Below are 21,167 nucleotides of genomic sequence, written 5' to 3'. Positions count from 1 at the left end.
CATTCTCTCTAATGTAGAAATGCTACATACATATCCTCCCTAATGTTGAACAGCTCCACCTATTCACTGATTAATTAATCTCTGATGTAGAACTACTCCACCTGTCAACTGACCACTTACTCTCTAATGCTTATCTGTTCCACATGTTAACTGACTTACTCTCTGATGTAGAACTGCTTTTCTTAATCACTGGCTACTTACTCTCTGATGTAGGTCTGCTTTACCTGTTGACTGGCTACTTTCTCTCTGATGTAGGTCTGCTTTACTTGTTGACTGGCTACTTTCTCTCTGATGTAGGTCTGCTTTACCTGTTGACTGGCTACTTTCTCTCTGATGTAGGTCTGCTTTACCTGTTGACTGGCTACTTTCTCTCTGATGTAGGTCTGCTTTACCTGTTGACTGGCTACTTTCTCTCTGATGTAGGTCTGCTGTACCTGTTGACTGGCTACTTCAGACATCCCAACTTTTTCTGAATGCCAAGTGGGAGTTTTTGCTTTCCAAAGTGGGAGATTGAGGTGTTCAAGTGGGAGATTTTATACCGCGGTAATTATGTTCATGATAACAAAGCTTTTAACAAATCTAATGATAATATAAACTTATTTGCCCTTATAAAATCACTAGTCTTAAAAAAATTCACTTGTCTATATCTTATTATTCATGCATTTTTAATGTTTTGGAACAATAATACATGAAGCCTTCTGTGCAAAATTAAATAGTTATGGCACTTTAAGCACTATGTCTAAATTCAAAACACCACTGAGAATTAAACCTGCACTTTTATTTCTTTTGTTGGAAAGAAGACTCCCCAGGTGAATTTTACATGACAAACAGTACAGCTGTTAGAACTGTAAAAACAAAATATATATAGCTAAAAGAATAAAAGTTCAAGCAATAGAAAATTTACTGTTTGATTCTCATCCCTGTCAACCAGTATTTAAAACCCCTGGCTCAAATACTTTTATTGATCAAAATTCTGTTATCCAAAATTGAATGTCCGGGTATTGTTACACTTTCGTAGATTTGCCTAAATCTCCAGTTAAAAGGATGTGTTTGACAAATTGTTATGATGCAAAGACAGTTTAACAGCATTTGATAGTAAGTGATATAAAAATTTACCATGACATTTCCTCTTATCAAAATAATTGAAGAGAAATGTTCTTGATCTTGATCTTGATTCGAAGCCTTCCGGCCGCAATAACACATCGTTGTCGTCTCCAACCTCGGTAAAAAGTCACAATGTAAAAGTCTCTCAGGTAGTGTTTTGTATTAATCTTGTAACTTTTATATTTAAGCATTAATGTGGAGTTCGGTTGTGTCATCGGTCAGAACTGACTTAACAAATCTTTTTGATTTATCAATAAACTGGCTCAGCTCGTCTAATATAACTGGTCTTATGTCTTTCCACTTGTCATTTTCTCCTGAAGTTAGTAACATCTTCAGATTAAAGTCTCGAATACCAGTTCTTAGAATCAGATTTGTTCTCATTGTTTCTCTGTGGTTCTCTGTAATTGGGCATTCCAGCAAGTAATGATCTACTGATTCTGGGTCACCACATTCACAGTAGGGGTTACTGTCCAGTCCAACCTTGTATCTGTGTTCTTTTAGATTGCAATGTCCATTCTGCTAAAAACCTAGCAGGTTGACTCGGCGACCATCTACTTTCGATTCTGCTTTTTAAAACCTAGCAGGTTGACTCGGCGACCATCTACTTTCGATTTCAAAAAGTTACAGAAAAAGGTAAAGCCAGTATAATTTCTAATCTAAATTTGATTGAATTTAATTAGATATCTAATGTCTGGATTTTAATTTCAATTGTGACACATTAATCAACACCTGGCTTTGTTAAAACGTGTAATAAACAATAATCAGCACGGGTAGAATAAGGTGCGAAAATATCAGAAAGCTGTTGTTTACAGACTCGTTAGTAGTGATACAGTATCAGATAGGCGCAAAGAAGTGGATTATTTCATAATTTTTGTGTTTTTTTTTGTTGCTTATGTTGTTTTGTTGTTGTTTTTTTTAATCGGGAGATTGAGACTTCTGATCGGGGTGATCGGGTTTTACAACCAGAATCGGGAGAAACCCGATCGGATCGGGAGAGTTGGGATGTCTGCTACTTACTCTCTGATGTAGGTCTGCTTTACCTATTGACTGGCTACTTACTCTCTGATGTAGGTCTGCTTTACCTGTTGACTGGCTACTTTCTCTCTGATGTAGGTCTGCTTTACCTATTGACTGGCTACTTTCTCTCTGATATAGGTCTGCTGTACCTGTTGACTGGCTACTTTCTCTCTGGTGTAGGTCTGCTTCACCTGTTGACTGGCTACTTTCTCTCTGATGTAGGTCTGCTTTACCTGTTGACTGGCTACTTACTCTCTGATGTAGGTCTACTTTACCTACTGACTGGCTACTTACTCTCTGATGTAGGTCTGCTTTACCTACTGACTGGCTACTTACTCTCTGATGTAGGTCTTCTTTACCTGTTGACTGGCTACTTACTCTCTGATGTAGGTCTGCTTTACCTGTTGACTGGCTACTTTCTCTCTGATGTAGGTCTGCTGTACCTGTTGACTGGCTACTTCTTCTCTGATGTAGGTCTTCTTTATCTATTGACTGGCTACTTACTCTCTGATGTAGGTCTGCTTTACCTGTTGACTGGCTACTTACTCTCTGATGTAGAATGTGTTTACTTGTTCACTGACTACTTACTCTCTGTTATACAGAACTGCTCAACATACTCTCTGACTACTTACTCTCCGATGTAGAACTACTCCACATATTAACTGACAACTTACTTTCTGATTTTAAAGTGCTCTATTATTCACTGACTACTTACACTGTGATGTGTAATGGCTTTACCTGATCACTGACTACTGACTCTCTGATGTAGAACAGCTTTACCTGTTTACTGACTACTTATTCTCTGATGTAGAACAGATTTACCTGATCGCTGACTACTTACACTCTGATGTAGAACAGTTTTACCTGTTTACTGACTACTTACACTCTGATGTAGAACAGCTTTACCTGTTTACTGACTACTTACACGTCATACCAAAGACATAAAAAATGGTACTAGCAGCTTCTTCGCTTGGCGCTCAGCATTAAGGGGATAGTTCTAGGACTGGTCAGCCCGGTGTCAGTATAATGTGACTAGGTGGGCTATCATGCCACGTGTCTACGGCGTGATATTCCAGTGAGGCAGCACTATAAAGTTTGGCACTGTGCTCACTGCTACAAGTAGACACCATCATTTATATGACTGAAAAATTGTTGAAAAAGACGTTAAACCCGAACACACACTGTTCACTGACTACTGATAGTCTGATGTAGAACAGCTTTACCTGATCACTGACTACTTACTCTCTGATGTAGAACAGCTTTACCTGTTCACTGACTACTGACAGTCTGATGCAGAACAGCTTTACCTGTTCACTGACTACTTACACTATGATGTAGAACAGCTTTACCTGTTCACTGACTACTGACAGTCTGATGCAGAACAGCTTTACCTGTTCACTGACTACTTACACTATGATGTAGAACAGCTTTGCCTGTTCACTGACTACTTACACTCTGATGTAGAACAGCTTTACCTGATCACTGACTACTTACACTCTGATGTAGAACAGCTTTACCTGATCACTGACTACTTACACTCTGATGTAGAACAGCTTTACCTGATCACTGACTTCTTACACTCTGATGTAGAACAGCTTTACCTGATCACTGACTACTTACACTCTGATGTAGAACAGCTTTACCTGATCACTGACTACTTACACTCTGATGTAGAACAGCTTTACCTGATCACTGACTAATTACACTCTGATGTAGAACAGCTTTACCTGATCACTGACTAATTACTCTCTGATGTAAAACAGCTTTACCTGATCACTGACTACTTCCACTCTGATGTAAAACAATTTTACCTGATAACTGACAACTGACTCTCTGATGTAGAACAGTTTTACCTGATCACTGACTCTCTAATGAAGAATGGCTTTACCTGTTCACTTACTTACTCTTTGATGTAAAACAGCTTTACCTGTTCACTGACTACTTACTCTCTGATGTAGAACTGTTCTACCCCATTGGTTATGTTGAGATCTCGTAGCAGTTTGTTGATGTACACACTCTTCTTAACTGCAGTGTCGTAGCTTTCATCACGTTCACGATTCCACCATGGAGTGAATGAATTTATGTATTTGTCTTGAAATATGATGTTTTCTGCAATTACATAAGATATCTGGATAATTGAACTCTCAATCACAAAGATAACGACATAACAAACTCTATTATTCAAAATACAGACTTCTTAAAGGAAAATCTTAACTGAAGATTTCAACAAAATAATAAATTATGCAAGTGAAAAAAGGAGTTAATATTTCCCAAATTAAGTATCCCTTTTATTGAAGCACAAGTGTGGATTTATGGTACAGTTATTACAATGTAACAGGCCTCAGATTTGATGAATTTGCATAAAAAATAATTGATAAAAGTATCCCTGTGAAAGTAAAGTATTTAAGATTGACATCACCAAGGGCTTTTTTTTAGCAACCATATCATTCAAGCGAAAATAGAACTAGATGTGTGCCCCCACTCCTGTCACTGTACATGGTTTTATAACTCAAGGTTAAACATTTATTAAGATGTTTGCAATACAAACTTTAACAAATTTATGTGTATTTTTCACTTAGTGAAGGGCCATAACTTTGGCCTAGATGAGTAAAATCCCAAATAGTATTAACACCCAGTGCAAAACTTTATAGGCTATAAAACAATTCTCTAATATTTTATGACTCTAGGTAAAGTACATTTTGAAATACATGCAGCACAAACTTTCATTTTCAGACTAAGTCAAGGGCCATAACTCTGGTCTTGCAAAGTGAAAAAAACTCAGGTGCACAAATTCACATGCTGGATAATATTCCTACATGATTTCATGACTCTAGGTGATTTTTTTTTAAGATATATACAACACACGCACTGTATGTGTATTTTTCACTAAGTCAAGGACCATAACTACAATCCGGCTGAGTGAAATCCCAAACAGAACACCAGGTGTGCAACTTCACATGCTATATAACAATTCCATAGTGTTTTATGATTCTAAGTCAAATACTTTTTGAGATACATGTGACACAAACTTGTATCCCATTTATGCATATTTCTGACAATCAAGGGTCATAACTCTGGTCTGACTGATAAAAATCCAGAACAAAATCTCATGTGCACAACTTCACATGCTGAGTAATATTCCTATGATGTTTCATGACCTTTGGTCATATACTTATTGAGCTATATGCAACAAAACTTTTTATGCATGTTTTTTTACTAAGTCAAGGGCCATAACTCTGGTCTGACTGAGTGATATCTCTAACAAAATGCCAGATGCACAACTTCACATGCTGAATAATATTCCTGCAATGTTTCATAATACTGGGTCAAATACTTTTTGAGATACATGCAATACAAACTTAGGCCCGTTTTATGCCTATTTTTGACTAAGTCAAGGGCCATAAACTCTGATCTGACTGTGTGAGATCCAAATTAGAACCCCTGGTGCACTGCTTCCCATGCTGAATAACAATCCTGTGTGAGGTTTAATGACTCTGGGTCAAATACTTTTTAAGATATGAACAACATAAATTGGAATGGATGGACAGACAAGAGCAATTCTAAGTGCACTCCCCCCCCCTACCCCCGCCAAAAAAAAACTTTGGGGGGCACAAAACTGTCTACTGTAGACTAGCATATATCACTTCTAATAGTCTCTGATGCAGAATCTTTGTTGATGTTAATGCAATAATTTTCAGTTAAAGGGACTGGACTACAGATTTCGGCTAAAAACGTTCTTTCTTCAAAGTTGAAATTTGGTCACATTGTGAACATAACAACAAGTTTTTGTTCCTAAACTGTCTTAAAAAATGAGAAATATAGAACAAAAACATGCCCGACTCAGGGAATCAACCGTGCTGCCTCAGCAATAAAAACATTCCAACACTCTTTACCAATTATAATATGTCACGAAGGAACTTGTACTTAACGACCATCGAATATATTAGGCAGTTTACTTCCTGTACCCGGTAACAAATGCTTTTTTAAATTTAAATGGAAAAATTAGTAAAAACAACTAATTCTCACGTGTTTCCATAACATATAGATCTATAAATCTCTATGTAACTAAGTTTCAAAGCCTTCTTATTTCTTAATTAATATAGCAATAATTTCCTGGTATCTAAATTTTTTTCTTTTTTTTTGTCGTATGATCTGCAGGTCAGTCCCTTTAAATATTTTATAAAATATAAGCTAAATAAAATTCATGGATCTGGTCCAATGACAACAAACTTTGCCTCTTTAAATTTTAAAGCTTCAAGTTCAACAATTAGGATGAAGTATCTAGTGAAGAACGTGATGTAACTCGGATACCCGCTCAGGGCAAAATTTAGACTGACAACACTTCATTCCTGGTCACAATCTAATTCATGACCCGACAAAGTTATGTTTATGAAAAGGATGTACTTGATTCATTTTCAAATATTCAAACTGATAACGTGTCTTGAATGACAGTAAAAATAGGATCAACAACATCTATCAACTAAGTTTTTATCCTTTATTGCATATATATAGGATGTTTCAGGACAGCGTGATAACTTTTGACTGTCGCTGTCCCTCTAGAGGGATGACAACTATAAAATATCAGATAAAATAAGGCATCCCAATATTAGCCAAATGAGTATATAGTAAACCTGCAGAAAAAGTATTCAATCAAATAAAAATAAACAATATTTCCTGGTAAAACAAAACATTAATCTGACTCAAGTTCAGGTGATTGAGACTTCACAAGGCTAACCCTACATATATTTTTAACTCATGTCATCATAATGGCTGAGTAGGTAGATAGAGAAAATATGTTTTGACTCAATTCTTTTTTACCTCAAAGTATATGATAATTGCATACCCTGAAAACACTGCCTTATAGATCGACTTATCTTTTAAAAATAAGTCTTAGAAATATACATTTCTGACATCACAATGGCTATTTTATAGTAAATTTGAGAATAATAGAAAAACATGTGCATCACAACTCTGTAACATAATGCTGCAGCTAAGGAAGATGTTGACTTCCAATGTGATAATATATAAGAACATTGAACTTGACCAATCATTCTTTGGAACCAAGAATGTGGTCAATGATTGCTAAAATATAACTGAACATGCTATTTTCCAACTATAGCACAGACCATGCACTGCCCCATAGCAAACTATGATTACTTAATTCAATAAAGCCCAGAAACAATATAATGTATCTGCAGATTTAATACCTATGCGCTTTTGATACTGGGCTGACAGAAACCTGGGTTTTATGAGTAATTTGCCAAGCCCAGTGGGAAATACAAGGAAAACCAGGGTATAACTGGGTAGTACTGAGTAATACTGGGAAATATGAGGCTGAAATTAGGGGATTTAATGATCAATTACAAATACAATACAGAAATTATACTTTCACTGGAGCTATGGATGTTTAGGTAGTAAACTTCAACAAAAAGTGAGAGACACAAAGCACATAGAAAAATATAACTCAAAATCTGATGTCTCTACTCTTTTGACCAGACATGCACTTGTAACTAAATCTTGAATATTCAGATTCACAAATTGGAGAAACATGTATAAAACATATGACTCAGTAAAAAGAAAATTAACTGATGGTAAGAACTTTATGTCAGAATAATTATAAAATATTTTACTTCATTCCTCAGTTAAAACATGAATTAATATTCATGATGAAAATTATGGCTATTAAACAATGAATCTTTGTTTTAATACTGGCAAAAATTTATTTTGGATCCCTATTGTTTGACCTACCAACTCCATAACAGGGTTTTTTCTGTGACAGCTCTGGATATACATGAATAGTAATATAGTAATATCATTCTAGGATTCTCACAGGATGGTAGTATAGATCTTTTTTAATTTTTATGACTTCCGGATGGGTTCCGACTTCTAAACGGTTTGCAAATCCAACCAAAATCCAAAGTTAATCCGATGTTAGACAAGCTTACTGTCGCTGAGTGGCTGCTTTTTAATTTTTTACTTTGCAGCTACCGCGACGTCACAGTTTGACCGTCACAATATAAAACAAACTGTATACGTCGGATTAGTTCGACTAATCCGATGTCAGTCTGTACAACGTCTAGCCTATGTCAAATGTTTACTGGGACTGGGAGTAAGGCCACTGATCAATATGAGGTGGATCAAACGGTAGTTAGCCGAACATGGTTTTAACAGAACGAACGGTAGTCTAAGACTTACATTTAAAATACTAAAAATGTATGTTGGGAAGCGTCCTAATTTTTGACCTCAAATTTGACAGCCAATATCTCAAAAGTTCTTCAGTGACATACAAAAATATATATTACTTACGTAAATATCTTCGACGTCTGACCATTGTCTTTCCATTGTACAAAATTTCTGTTAATTTCTCAGTTTCAAATGTAGCCGACTTTCTTTCCTTCTGTAAATCTATGTTCACTTCCATTTTGATTTTGTAAGAAGCTGCTCGATTGAAAATTTGGGCCCCGACTGAGAACTTGTTCACAAGTTTAACCAAAGTGCGTCTATCTAAGGCCAATAAAAATGAAAATCTCGTTTCATGTGAATAGGTATAGAACTCGTCACTATCGAATATATTGTTATGGTATAAGATAAGATTTATTTTGAGTCGGCAAGACAATTACACAAGTAACAGGAAGATGGTTGAAATCCTTGGCAACGTTATGGAAAAACACGGGGAAGTAACTTTGGATGGAAACAAAGAGGGACATCCCCTTTATTTTGCAAATGGCGTCGAGGGAGATAGGGGATGTAACTTTGGATGAAAACATGAGTTAGAGTGACCTCCCCTTTATTTTACAAATGTCATTGAGGGCGGTAGGGGCAGTAACCTATGGACACAAAAAGGGTAGAGTTACCTCCCCGTTATATTGCAAAAGGCATCGACGGCGATAGGGGAAGTAACTTTGGATGGAAACAAAGAGACTGGTAACAGTGACCTCTCCTTTATATTGCAAATGGCGTCGAGAGAGGTAGGGAAATTAACTTTGGATCAAAAAAAGTGGCAAATTTGAGTGACCTCCCCTTTATTTTGCAAATGACGTCGACGGAGATAGGAGAAGTAGCTTGGGATGGAAACAAAGAGGTCGGTTAGAGTGACCACCTTTAATTCTGAAAATGGCGTCAAGGGAGGTAGGGGAAGTAACTTTGGATGGACACAAAGATGTCATTTAGAGTTACCTCCCCTTTATTTTGCAAATGGCGTCGAGGGAGGTAGGGGAAGTTGCCTTCTATGGACACAAAAAGAGGCCAGTTAACCTCCCCTTTATATTGCAAATGGCGTCGAGGTCGGAAGGGGAAGTAACTTTGGATAGAAACAAAGAGGTCGGTAGAGCGACCTTCCCTTTATATTGCAAATGGCGTCGAGGGCGGTAGAAGTAACTAAAGATAAAAACAAAGAGGCCGGCAAGACTGACCTCACCTTTATATTGCAAATGGAATCGAGGAAGGTAGGGGAAAAAACTTTAGAGGTCAGTTAGAGTGACCTCCCCTTTATATTGCAAACGCCGTCGAGGGAGGTAGGGGAAGTAACTTTGGATGGAAAAAATATGTCAGAGTAAACTCCCCTTTATATTGCAAATGGCGTCGAAGGAGGTAGGGGAAAAAACTTTAGAGGTCAGTTAGAGTGACCTCCCCTTTATATTGCAAACACCATCGAGGGTGGTAGGGGAAGTAACTTTGGATGGAAAAAATATGTCAGTTAGAGTAAACTCCCCTTTATATTGCAAATGGCGTCGAAGGAGGTAGGGGAAGTTACCTTCTATGGACACAAAAAGAGGCTGGTTAGAGTTTCCTCCACTTTATATTGCAAATGGCATCGAGGGAGGTAGGGGAAGTAACTTTGGATGGAAAAAATATGTCAGTTAGAGTAAACGCCCCTTTATATTGCAAATGGCGTCGAGGGAGGTAGGGGAAGTTACCTTCTTTGGACACAAAAAGCGGCCGCTTAGAATTTCCTCCCCTTTATATTGCAAATGGCGTCGAGGGAGGCAGGGGAAGTAACTTTAGATAGAAACAAAGAGGCCAGTAAGAGTGATCTCCCCTTTATATTGTAAATGGAGTCGAGGAAGGTAGGGGAAGAAACTTTAGAGGCCGGTTAGAGTGACCTCCCCTTCATATTGCAAATGGCGTTGTAGGAGGTAGGGGAAGAAACTTTGGATAGAAAAATATGTCAGTCAGAGTGACCTTCCCTTTATCTTTCAAATGGCGCCGAGGGAGGTAAGGGAAGTAACTTTGGATGTTAACAAATATGTCAATTAGAGTGACCTCCCCTTTATAAAGTAACTTTGAATAGAAACAAAGAGGCCGGTAGAGTGACCTCCCCTTTATATTGCAAATGGCATCGAGGGTAGTAGGATAAGTAACTTAAGATAAAAACAAAGAGGCTGACAAGACTGACCTCCCCTTTATAGCGAGCTCAAAGAGCAGGCCCAAAGGGCCTGCTCGAGAATCGAGCTTTACGGTAACGCAAGTATACTTTCACACTTTGTGATGGATTTGAAAAGTTTCGTCGGAATTTTTAAAAAAGCGTACTCTAGCGGACTGGTGCTCACAAGAAGTACTTCTTTCCGAAGTGAATACAGAACTTCATTTATTTGCTAAAAAATTATTCATCACTCAACAATAATGAAAGAATGATTTCCAGTTGTTTGAAAAAATATTATTTGCATTTAAAAGATCAAGCATCTGACAGAAAATGGAAAAAATGTCATTAATAAGCAGAAAGAAACGGGAACGCGGTAATGACGTCACCGTGACACCGGCTTCCCATAACTTTTGCAACGTATGATATTCACTGTTATAGGCATGGTGACACTAAATGTAGACTTTTTCAAGTGAATAGGTTCTCCTGAATTCTTGTGACTAGTGAATAGTTTCTTTGTGACAAATAAATGATGCATAATATTTTTTAGATAAATCCGCTTTCTTTGAGCTCGCTTTGAGGCTTTGCCTTAGTTCATATTATTGTAAATGATGTCGAGGAAGGTATGAGAAGAAACTTTACTTCCCCTACCTCCCACGATGTCATTTGCAATATGAAGGGGAGGTCACTCTAACCGGCCTCTAAAGTTTCTTCCCTTACCTCCTCGACTCCATTTACAATATAAAGGGGAGATCACACTTACTGGCCTTTTTGTTTCTATCTAAAGTCACTTCTCCTGCCTCCCTCGACGCCTTTATATTGCAAACGCCGTCGAGGGAGGTAGGGGAAGAAACTTTGAATGGAAAAAATATGTCAGTTAAAGTAAACGCCACTTTTAATTGCAAATGGCGTCGAGGGAGGTAGGGGAAGTTACCTTCTTTGGACACAAAAAGCGACCGCTTAGAGTTTCCTCCCCTTTATATTGCAAATGGCGTCGAGGGAGGCAGGAGAAGTAACTTAAGATAGAAACAAAAAGGCCAGTAAGCGTGATCTCCCCTTCATATTGCAAATGGCGTCGTGGGAGGTAGGGGAAGTAACTTTGGATGGAAAAATATGTCAGTTAGAGTGACCTTCCCTTTATCTTTCAAATGGCGTCGAGGGTGGTAGGGGAAGTTACCTTCAATGGAAACAAAATAGGCCGGTTACAGTTACCTCCCCTTTATATTGCCAATGGCGTCGAGGGAGGTAAGGGAAGTAACTTTGGATGTTAACAAATATGTCAATATATGTGACCTCCCCTTTATAAAGTAACTTTGAATAGAAACAAAGAGGTCGGTAGAGTGACCTCCCCTTTATATTGCAAATGGCGTCGAGAGAGGTAGGGGAACTAACCTTGGATGGAAAGAAAGAGGTCGGTTAGAGTGACCTCCTCTTTATGTTTCAAATGGCGTCGAGGGAAGTAACTTGGGATGGAAACAAAGATGTCAGTTAGAGTGACCTCCCCTTTATATTGCAACTGGCGTCGAGGGAGATAGGGGAAGTAACTTGGGATGGAAACAAAGAGGTCGGTAAGAGTGACCTCCCATTTATTTGGGATGGAAAAGATGTCAGTATGTGACCTCCCTTTTATTTTGCAAATGGCGTCGAGGGAGGTAGGGGAACTAACCTTGGATGGAAAGAAAGAGGTCGGTTAGAGTGACCTCCTCTTTATGATGCAAATGGCGTTGAGGGAAGTAACTAAGGATGGAAACAAAGATGTCAGTTAGAGTGACCTCCCCTTTATATTGCAAGTGGTGTCGAGGGAGATAGGGGAAGTAACTTGGGATGGAAACAAAGAGGTCGGTAAGAGTGACCTCCCATTTGTTTGGGATGGAAAAGATGTCAGTATGTGACCTCCCTTTTATTTTGCAAATGGCGTCGAGGGAGGTAGGGGTAGCTACCTTCTATGTGCACAAAAAGAGACCTGTTAGAGTTACCTCCCCTTTATATTGCAAATGGCATCGAGGGAGGTAGGGGAACTATCTTTGGATAGAAACAAAGAGGTCGGTAAAAGTGACCTCCAATTTATATTGGAAATGATGTCGAGGGAGATAGGGGCAGGAACTTGGGATGTAAAGAAAGAGGTCGGTAGAGTGACCTCCCCTTTATATTACAAATGTCGTTGAGGGAGGTAGGGGAAGTAACTTTGGACAGAAATAGAGGTCGGTAAGAGTGACCTCCCATTTATATTGGAAATAATGCCGAGGGAGATAGGGGCAGTAACTTGGGATGCAAAGAAAAAGGCCAGTTAGAGTTACCACCCATTTATATTGCAAATGTCGTTGGAGGAAAAGTAACTTTGGACAAAACAGAGGTCGGTAAGAGTGACTCCCCCTTTATATTGTAAATGGCGTCGAGGGAAGTAGGGGAAGTAACGTGGGATGGAAACAAAGATGTCAGTTAGAGTGACCTTTCCTTTATTTGGCGTCGAGGGAGATAGGGGCAGTAACTTTGGATGGAAAGAAAGAGGTTGGAAAGAGTGACCTCCCCTTTATATTGCCAATGGTACGAGAGAGGTAGGGGAAGTAAGTTTGAATGGAAACAAAAATGTCAGAGTGACCTCCCTTTTTATTTTGCAAATGGCGTCGAGGGAGGTAGGGAAAGTAACTTTGGATGAAAAGAGAGAGAGGTCGGTTAGAGTGACCTCCCCTTTACGGTGTGTATATTGCAAATGAAGTCGAGGGAGGTAGGGGAAGTAACTTTGGATGGAAACAAATATGTCAGTTAGAGTGACCTGCCCTTTATTTTGCAAATGACGTCGTTGGATGTAGGGAAAGTTCCCTTTTATGGGCAAAACAAAAAGAGGCCGGTTACAGTGACCTCCCCTTTATATTGCAAATGGCGTCAAGGGAGGTAGGGGAAGTAACTTTGGATAAAAACAAAGAGGTCGGTAGAGTGACCTCCCCTTTAAATTGCAAATGGCGTCGAGAGGCAGGGGAAGTAACTTTGGATAGAAACAAAGAGGCCGGTAAGAGTGACCTCCCTTTCATATTGCAAATGGCGTCGAGGGAGGTAGGGGAAGTAACTTGGGATGAAAACAAATATGTCAGTTAGAGTGATCCCCCTTTTATATTGCAAATGGCGTAGAGGGAGGTAGGGGAAGTAACTTTCGATAGAAACAAAGAGCACGGTAGAGTGACCTCCGCGTTATATTACAAATGGCGTCGGGAGGTAGCAGAAAAAATAGAAACAAAGAGGCCGGTAAGAGTGAACTCCTGTTTATATTGCAAATGGCGTCGAGGGAGGTTTTATTTTTGTTTAACGTCGCACCGACACATGATAGGTCATATGGCGACTTTCCAGCTTTGGTGGTGGAGGAAGACCCCAGGTGCTCCTCCGTGCATTATTTCATCACGAGCGGGCACCTGGGTAGAACCACCGACCTTCCGTAAGCCACCTGGATGGCTTCCTCACATGAAGAATTCAACGCCCAAAGTGAGGCTTGAACCCACATCGATGAGGGGCAAGTAATTTGAAGTCAGCGACCTTAACCACTCGGCCACGGAGGCCCCCGTCAAGGGAGGTAGGGGAAATAATTTTGGATAGAAACAAAGAGGCTGGTAAGAATGAACTCCCATTTATATTACAACTGGCGTCGAGAGAGTTAGTGGAAAAAACATCGGATAGAAACAGATGTCGGTAAGAGTGACCTCCCCTTTATATTGCAACTGGCGTCGAGGGATGTATGGGAAGTAACTAGGGATTGAAACAAATATGTCAGTTAGAGAGACCTCCCCTTTATATTTCTAATGGCGTGGATGGAGGTAGGGGAAATAACTTTGGATCGAAACAAATATGTCAGTTAGAGTGACCTCCCTTTTATATTGCAAATGGCGTCGAGGGAGGTAGGGGAAATAACTTTGGATACAAAGAGGTCGGTAGAGTGACCTCCCCTTTATATTGCAAATGGCTTCGAGAGGTAGGGGAAGTAACTTTGGATACAAAAAGATGTCGGTAGAGTGATTTCCCCTTTATATTGCAAATGGCGTCGAGAGGTAGGGGAACTAACTTTGGATAGAAACGAAGAGGCCGGTAAGAGTGAACTCCCGTTTATACTTCAAATGGCGTCGAGACAGGTAGGGGAACTAACTTTGGATGGAAAGAAAGGTGTCGGTCAGAGTGACCTCCCCTTTATATTGCAACTGGCGTAGCGAGAGGTAGGGGAAGTAACTTCAGATAGAAACAGAGGTCGGCAAGAGTGACCTCCACTTTATATTGCAAATGGCGTCGAGGGAGGTAGGGGAAGTAACTTGGGATGGATACAAATAGGTCAGTAAGAGTGACCTCCCTTTTATATTGCAAATGGCGTAGAGGGAGGTAGGGGAAGTAACTTTGGATGGAAACAAATATGTCAGTTAGAGTGACCTCCCCTTTATATTGCAAATGGCGTAGAGGGAAGTAGGGGAAATAACTTGGGATGGAAACAAATATGCCAGTTAGAGTGACCTCCCCTTTATATTGCAAATGGCGTGGAGGGAGGTAGGGGAAATAACTTTGGATGGAAACAAATATGTCAGTTAGAGTGGCCTCCCTTTTATATTGCAAATGGCGTCGAGGGAGGTAGGGGAAGTAACTTGGGATGGAAACAAATATGTCAGTTAGAGTGACCTCCCTTTTATATTGCAAATGGCGTAGAGGGAGGTAGGGGAAGTAACTTGAGATAAAAAAGGTAAAGGTAAAGTTTCTTGTTTAACGTGAGTAGTCGACGAAAGTCCCCACCTGGAATGGATGGAATAACTTATTTCCAGCCGAGCCCACGGCAGGTGTCATATTTACCTCCCAAGCATTCAGTCTAGGCCGATACTGCTGGAAACAGTTTCAATTTAAGCATATCACCCAGCACTGAACACTAGTCGGGATATCAGCCGCAACCGGGTATCGAACCCGGACTGCTGGCATTGTAGTCCAACCTGCTAACCACTGCGCCACTGACTCCCTTATGATGGAAACAAATATGTCAATATATGTGACCTCCCCTTTATATTGCAAATGGCGTCGAGGGAGGTAGGGGAAGTAACTTGGGATGGAAAAAAATATGTCAGTTAGAGTGACCTCCCTTTTATATTGCAAATGGCGTCGAGGGAGGTAGGGGAAGTAACTTGGGATGGAAACAAATATGTCAGTTACAGTGACCTCCCTTTTATATTGCAAATGGCGTAGAGGGAGGTAGGGGAAATAACTTGGGATGGAAACAAATATGCCAGTTAGAGTGACCTCCCCTTTATATTGCAAATGGCGTAGAGGGAGGTAGGGGAAATAACTTTGGATGGAAACAAATATGTCAGTTAGAGTGACCTCCCTTTTATATTGCAAATGGCGTCGAGGGAGGAAGGGGAAGTAACATTGGATGGAAACAAATATTTCAGTTAGAGTGACCTCCCCTTTATATTGCAAATGGCGTAGAGGGAAGTAGGGGAAATAACTTGGGATGGAAACAAATAGGTCAGTTACAGTGACCTCCCCTTTATTTTGCAAATGTCGTCTGGAGGTAGGGGAAGTAACTATGGATAGAAACAAAGAGGCCGGTAAGTGAACTCCCGTTGATATTGCAAATGGCGTCGAGGGAGGTAGGGGAAGTAACTTTGGATGGAAAGAAAGAGTGCGGTAGTGACCTCCCCTTTATATTGCAAATGGCGTCGGGAGGTAGGGGAAGTAACTTTGGATAGAAACAAAGAGGTCGGTAAGAATGAACTCCCGTTTATATTGCAAGTGGCATCGAGAGAGTTAGGGGAATAAACATTGGATAGAAACAGAGGTCGGTAAGTGTGACCTCCCCTTCATATTGCAACTGGCGTCGAGGGAGGTAGGGGAAGTTTCTTCGGATGGAAACGAATATTTCAGTTAGAGTGACCTCCCGTTTATATTGCAAATGGCGTCGAGAGAGGTAGGGGAAGTAACTGGATATAAACAGAGGTCGGCAAGAGTGACCTCCCCTTTATATTGCAAATGGCGTCGAGGGAGGTACGGGAACTAACTTTGGATGGAAAGAATGGCGTCGGTTAGAGTGACCTCACCTTTATATTGCAAATGGCTTCGCGAGGTAGGGGAAGTAACTTTGGGTAGAAACAGAGGTCGATAAGTGACCTCCCCTTTACATCGCAAATGGCGTTGAGGGAGATAGAGGAAGTAACTTGGGATGGAAACAAATATGTCAGTTAGAGTGACCTTCCTTTTATATTGCAAATGGCGTAGAGGGAGTTTGGGGAAGTAACTTGGAATGGAAACAAATATGTCAGTTAGTGTAACCACCCCTTTATATTGCAAATGGCGTAGAGGGAAATAGGAGAAATAACTTTGGATGGAAACAAATATGTCAGAGTGACCTCCCGTTTATCTTGCAAATCGCGTAGAGGGAGGTAGAGGAAGTAAGTCTGGATGGAAACAAATATGTCAGTTAGAGTGACCTCCCTTTATTTTGCAAATGGCATCGAGGGAGGTAGGGGCAGTTACCTTTTATGGACACAAAAAGAGGGCGGTTAGAGTTACCTTCTTTTATATTGGAAATGGCGTAGAGAGAAGTAGGGGAAATAAATTGGGATGGAAACAAATATGTCAGTTACAGTGACCTTCCTTTTATATTGCAAATGGCGTAGAGGGAGTTTGGGGAAGTAACTTGGAATGGAAACAAATATGTCAGTTAGTGTGACCACCCCTTTATATTGCAAATGGCGTAGAGGGAAATAGGAGAAATAACTTTGGATGGAAACAAATATGTCAGAGTGACCTCCCGTTTATATTGCAAATCGCGTAGAGGGAGGTAGAGGAAGTAAGTTTGGATGGAAACAAATATGTCAGTTAGAGTGACCTCCCTTTATTTTGCAAATGGCATCGAGGGAGGTAGGGGCAGTTACCTTTTATGGACACAAAAAGAGGGCGGTTAGAGTTACCTCCTCTTTATATTGCAAATGGCGTCGAGGGAGGTAGGGGAAGTAACTTTGGATACAAAGTTGTCAGAGTGACCTCCCCTTTATTTTGGAAATGGCGTCGAAGGAGATAGGGGCAGTAACATGAGATGGAAACAAAGAGGACGGTTAAGTAACCTTGCTTTTATTTTGCAAATGGCGTCGATGGAAGTAGGCGGAGTACTGCAGGTTTGGTAACCTCCCCTGTATTTTGGAATTGGCGCCAAGGCAGGATGGGAAAGAAAAATTACATTTCGTGTGAAGTAAGATTGGATGACAAAGTGTAAGAGGGCAGGGGTAAACTCCCCTTTGTTTTGCACATGGGAGTAACTATTGAAGAAAAAGCGCAAGTTGGTAAGGATACTCCTTTTTTTGTATTTTGCATATTACTAGAAAGTATGACCAACTGAACACATCTACCGTTGGCAAATGCTATGAAGGAAGTAAACTGAGTAAAGGAAGGTCACATTTAGTGTCGGTTAGATTTCTTAAACATCAATAATCAACGTAATTGTTTGACCTTCTGTTTTCAAAAAAGTAAACAACACAACTGCATGGCGTTTTATTCATTTTTCAAGCTACAACAAATAGCACAAGTAGACGCAAATGACATTGTAAAGTATAATAATAATAAGTGTAGTGTTAAAATTCTAAAATTCAATATATGAACAAAAATTCATTGAACTGAATACTCCGGACAAGCCTCATTTTGTATAATAAAGGGAGATAATTCAAAAGCTAGGTAAGATAGAGTTATGATTCTTTGACACTGCACTTTGCCCCAATGGCCTCTATGAATATGTGAAGTTTCAATCAAATGCCATTAATACTTTTCAAGTTATACTCCAGACAAGCCTTATTTTGTATAATAAAGGGAGATAATTCAAAAACTAGGTAAGGTAGAGTTCAGTATTGCATAGTCGTACTAAAACCTCGAGATCACCATAGCAGAAGGTAAAACACGAGAGTACAAAGGTAGGACATTCAATAAATATAATTATTATTGATAAATTATTGATGGCTTATCAGTTAAGGTTTGTGTATAAATAAGATTTATAATGCAACAAGACCCCCAGGGTGGGGGCCATATTTGACGCTAGTGATATAATTTGAACAAATTTGGTAGAGGACCACTAGATGATGCTACATAACAAATATCAAAGCCTTAGGTCCTGTGGTTTTGGACAGGAAGATTTTCGAAACTTTTCCCTATATAAGTCTATAAAAACCATGTGACCCCCAGGACGGGGCCATATTTGACCCTAGGGGGATAATTTGAATAGTCTTGGTAGAGGACCACTAGATGATGCTATATACCGAATATACCAACGGTTACCTGTCATGACCTATACATTTTTGGAAACTGAACTGAAATGGCTATAACTTGAACAAAAAAATTATAACTGCAACCCTGTTTATCAAATTGAAAGTGACATTTTCTTAATCGTATATGGATGTATCTGTTACAACCCATTTTTTCAGTCAGCTTTAGAAATATTGTCTTGAAAAAAGTCGTATCTGCCACTTACATTATTATTATTGTTACCTTTTAAGATTGCATATTATGTGATTCTGGATACAAGAATTAGAAAGTAAATAAGTTGTAAGCAGTAGATACAACATTTCATAATAGATAATTGCAAATGGACATATTTACAATTTTTTAAATAACTTCAACTCAACAAATATTGGATATTTGGTACTGTCAGTATCTAAAAGCTTTAGCTATAAGGTTTCGATATGGTTATGAACAGTTTCGGTGAGAAATATAAGTTTTCCAGTTTTCTCAAAAGTTCTCTTTTTTCCATGTACAAACTTTTATTCCTGGGATACTTTTTGTATAAAGGGCAATAATTCTTGTCTTTCTATGGCAATCTGTTAACATTTCTACTATGTTTCATTTAAGTACTCCAAACCATGTCTTAGATACGACTTCAAACGGACAGACGGGCAATGCGAAACAATATTAGAGATAACAAGAGGACCATGATGGTCCTGAATCGCTCACCTGTCCCCACATGACCCAGTTTTGAGTCTATTATTTGACATAGTGACCTAGTTTTTGAGCTCATGTGACCCAGTTTTAAACTTGACCTAGATATCATCAAGATAAAAATTCTAACCAATTTTCATGAAGATCCATTGAAAAATATGGCCTTTAGAGAGGTCACAAGGTTTTTCTATTATTTGACCTAATGACCTAGCATGTGACCCAGTTTTTAACTTGACCTAGACATCATCAAGGTGAACATTCTAACCAATTTTAATGAAGATCTCATGAAAAATATGGCCTCTAGGGAGGTCAAATGTTTTTCTATTTTTAGACCTACTGACCTAGTTTTTGACCGCACGTGACCCAGTTTCGAACTTGACCTAGGCCAGTAGGTATAAAAATAGAAAAACCTTGTGACCTCTCTAGAGGCCATATTTTTCATGAGATCTTCATGAAAATTAATGAGAATGTTCATCTTGATGATATCTAGGTCAAGTTCAAAACAGGGTCACGTATCTTCGAAAACTAGGTCAATAGGTCAAATAATAGAAAAACCTTGTGACCTCTCTAGAGGCTATATTTTTCAATGGATCTTCATGAAAATTGGTCAGAATTTTTATCTAGATGATATCTAGGTCAAGTTCAAAACTGGGTCACATGAGCTCAAAAACTAGGTCACTATTTTCAAATAATAGAACAAGAGTGCAAGAATGTCACAATATACGCCCGTCACAGCAAATTTCTTTACTCTAGCACCTGTATTTGCAAATGGAATTTTAATTTTGTGGTTGTTTAGTAATAACTAAGTGTTTTGTTTTTCTAAGTCCACAAAAAAACTCCTTACCAGGTACAGATACCTTAAAATACACCTAAAATTGGAAAGTAACATCTATGTTGTACCACAGAAAAGTGGTCTTGGTTTTTCCCTACGGTCAATTATAAAAAAGTTACAATATAAGTTATTTATAGTAACAACTAAGGGAAGTTAATCTTAAAAAAAAAAAAAAAAAAAAAAAAAAAAAAAAAAAAAAAATCAAAAAAAATTGTAAGTCCACACAAAAATCTTTACCAGGTAGAGACTGGTCAAAATACACCTCAAAATTGGATGTAGCATGCATGTTGTACTACAGAAAAGTGGTCTCGATTTTTCCCTACGACTAGTATGAAAAAGTTACAATATAAGCTATTTATAGTAACAACAAAGGGAAGTAATTCTAAAGAAGGGAACTGCGCATGACACTTCGTCTCATGATGGTGTATAATTGTGTCAAGTTACATCAAAATCCCTCCATGCATGAAGAAGAAATGCTTCGGACAAAGTCATTCTTGTATCTGACCTTTGGCCTCTAAGTGTGACCTTGACCTTAGACCTAGGGACCTGGTTCTTGCGCATGACACTGCGTCTTGATGGTGGTGAACATTTGTGCCAAGTTATATCAAAATCCCTCTATGCATGAAGAAGAAATGCTCCGGACAAGGTTTTCATTCTTGTATCCTTTGACCTCTAAGTGTGACCTTGACCTTAGACCTAGAGACCTGGTTCTTGCGCATGACACTCCGCCTCATGGTGGTGAACATTTGTGCCAAGTTATATCAAAATCCCTCTATGCATGAAGAAGAAATGCTCCGGGACAAAGTTTTCATTCTTGTATCCTTTGACCTCTAAGTGTGACCTTGACCTTAGACCTAGGGACCTGGTTCTTGCGCATGACACTCCTTCTCATGATGATGAACAATTGTGCCAACTTTCATC

General features: G+C 39.2%; 1 protein-coding gene across 5 annotated transcripts in view; it reads right to left on the bottom strand.

The window, feature by feature from the left end:
- The window catches only part of LOC123539705 (peroxisomal acyl-coenzyme A oxidase 1-like), a 34,159-nt gene extending 25,566 nt beyond the window's left edge, over positions 1-8,593 (bottom strand). For 3 of the 5 annotated variants that reach the window (XM_053526369.1, XM_045324438.2, XM_053526370.1), the window contains exons 1-2: positions 8,428-8,593; positions 4,068-4,230 (exon numbers count right to left, since the gene is read on the bottom strand). In XM_053526369.1, coding sequence (XP_053382344.1) covers positions 4,068-4,230; positions 8,428-8,542 — 278 coding nt within the window. In that variant the 5' untranslated portion in view covers positions 8,543-8,593. Of the gene's footprint in view, positions 1-78; positions 88-159; positions 173-4,067; positions 4,231-8,427 lie in introns of those variants that run through there. The other 2 variants (XM_053526371.1, XM_053526372.1) reach the window with 2 other exon arrangements.
- Between the last annotated feature and the right edge of the window lie 12,574 nt (positions 8,594-21,167).

The sequence above is a fragment of the Mercenaria mercenaria genome, chromosome 16 (genome assembly GCF_021730395.1).
Source record: "Mercenaria mercenaria strain notata chromosome 16, MADL_Memer_1, whole genome shotgun sequence".
NCBI classification, from domain to species: domain Eukaryota; kingdom Metazoa; phylum Mollusca; class Bivalvia; order Venerida; family Veneridae; genus Mercenaria; species Mercenaria mercenaria.
The sequence above is the reverse complement of the archived record's forward strand: the minus strand, read 5'-3'. Positions and strand labels throughout refer to the sequence as shown.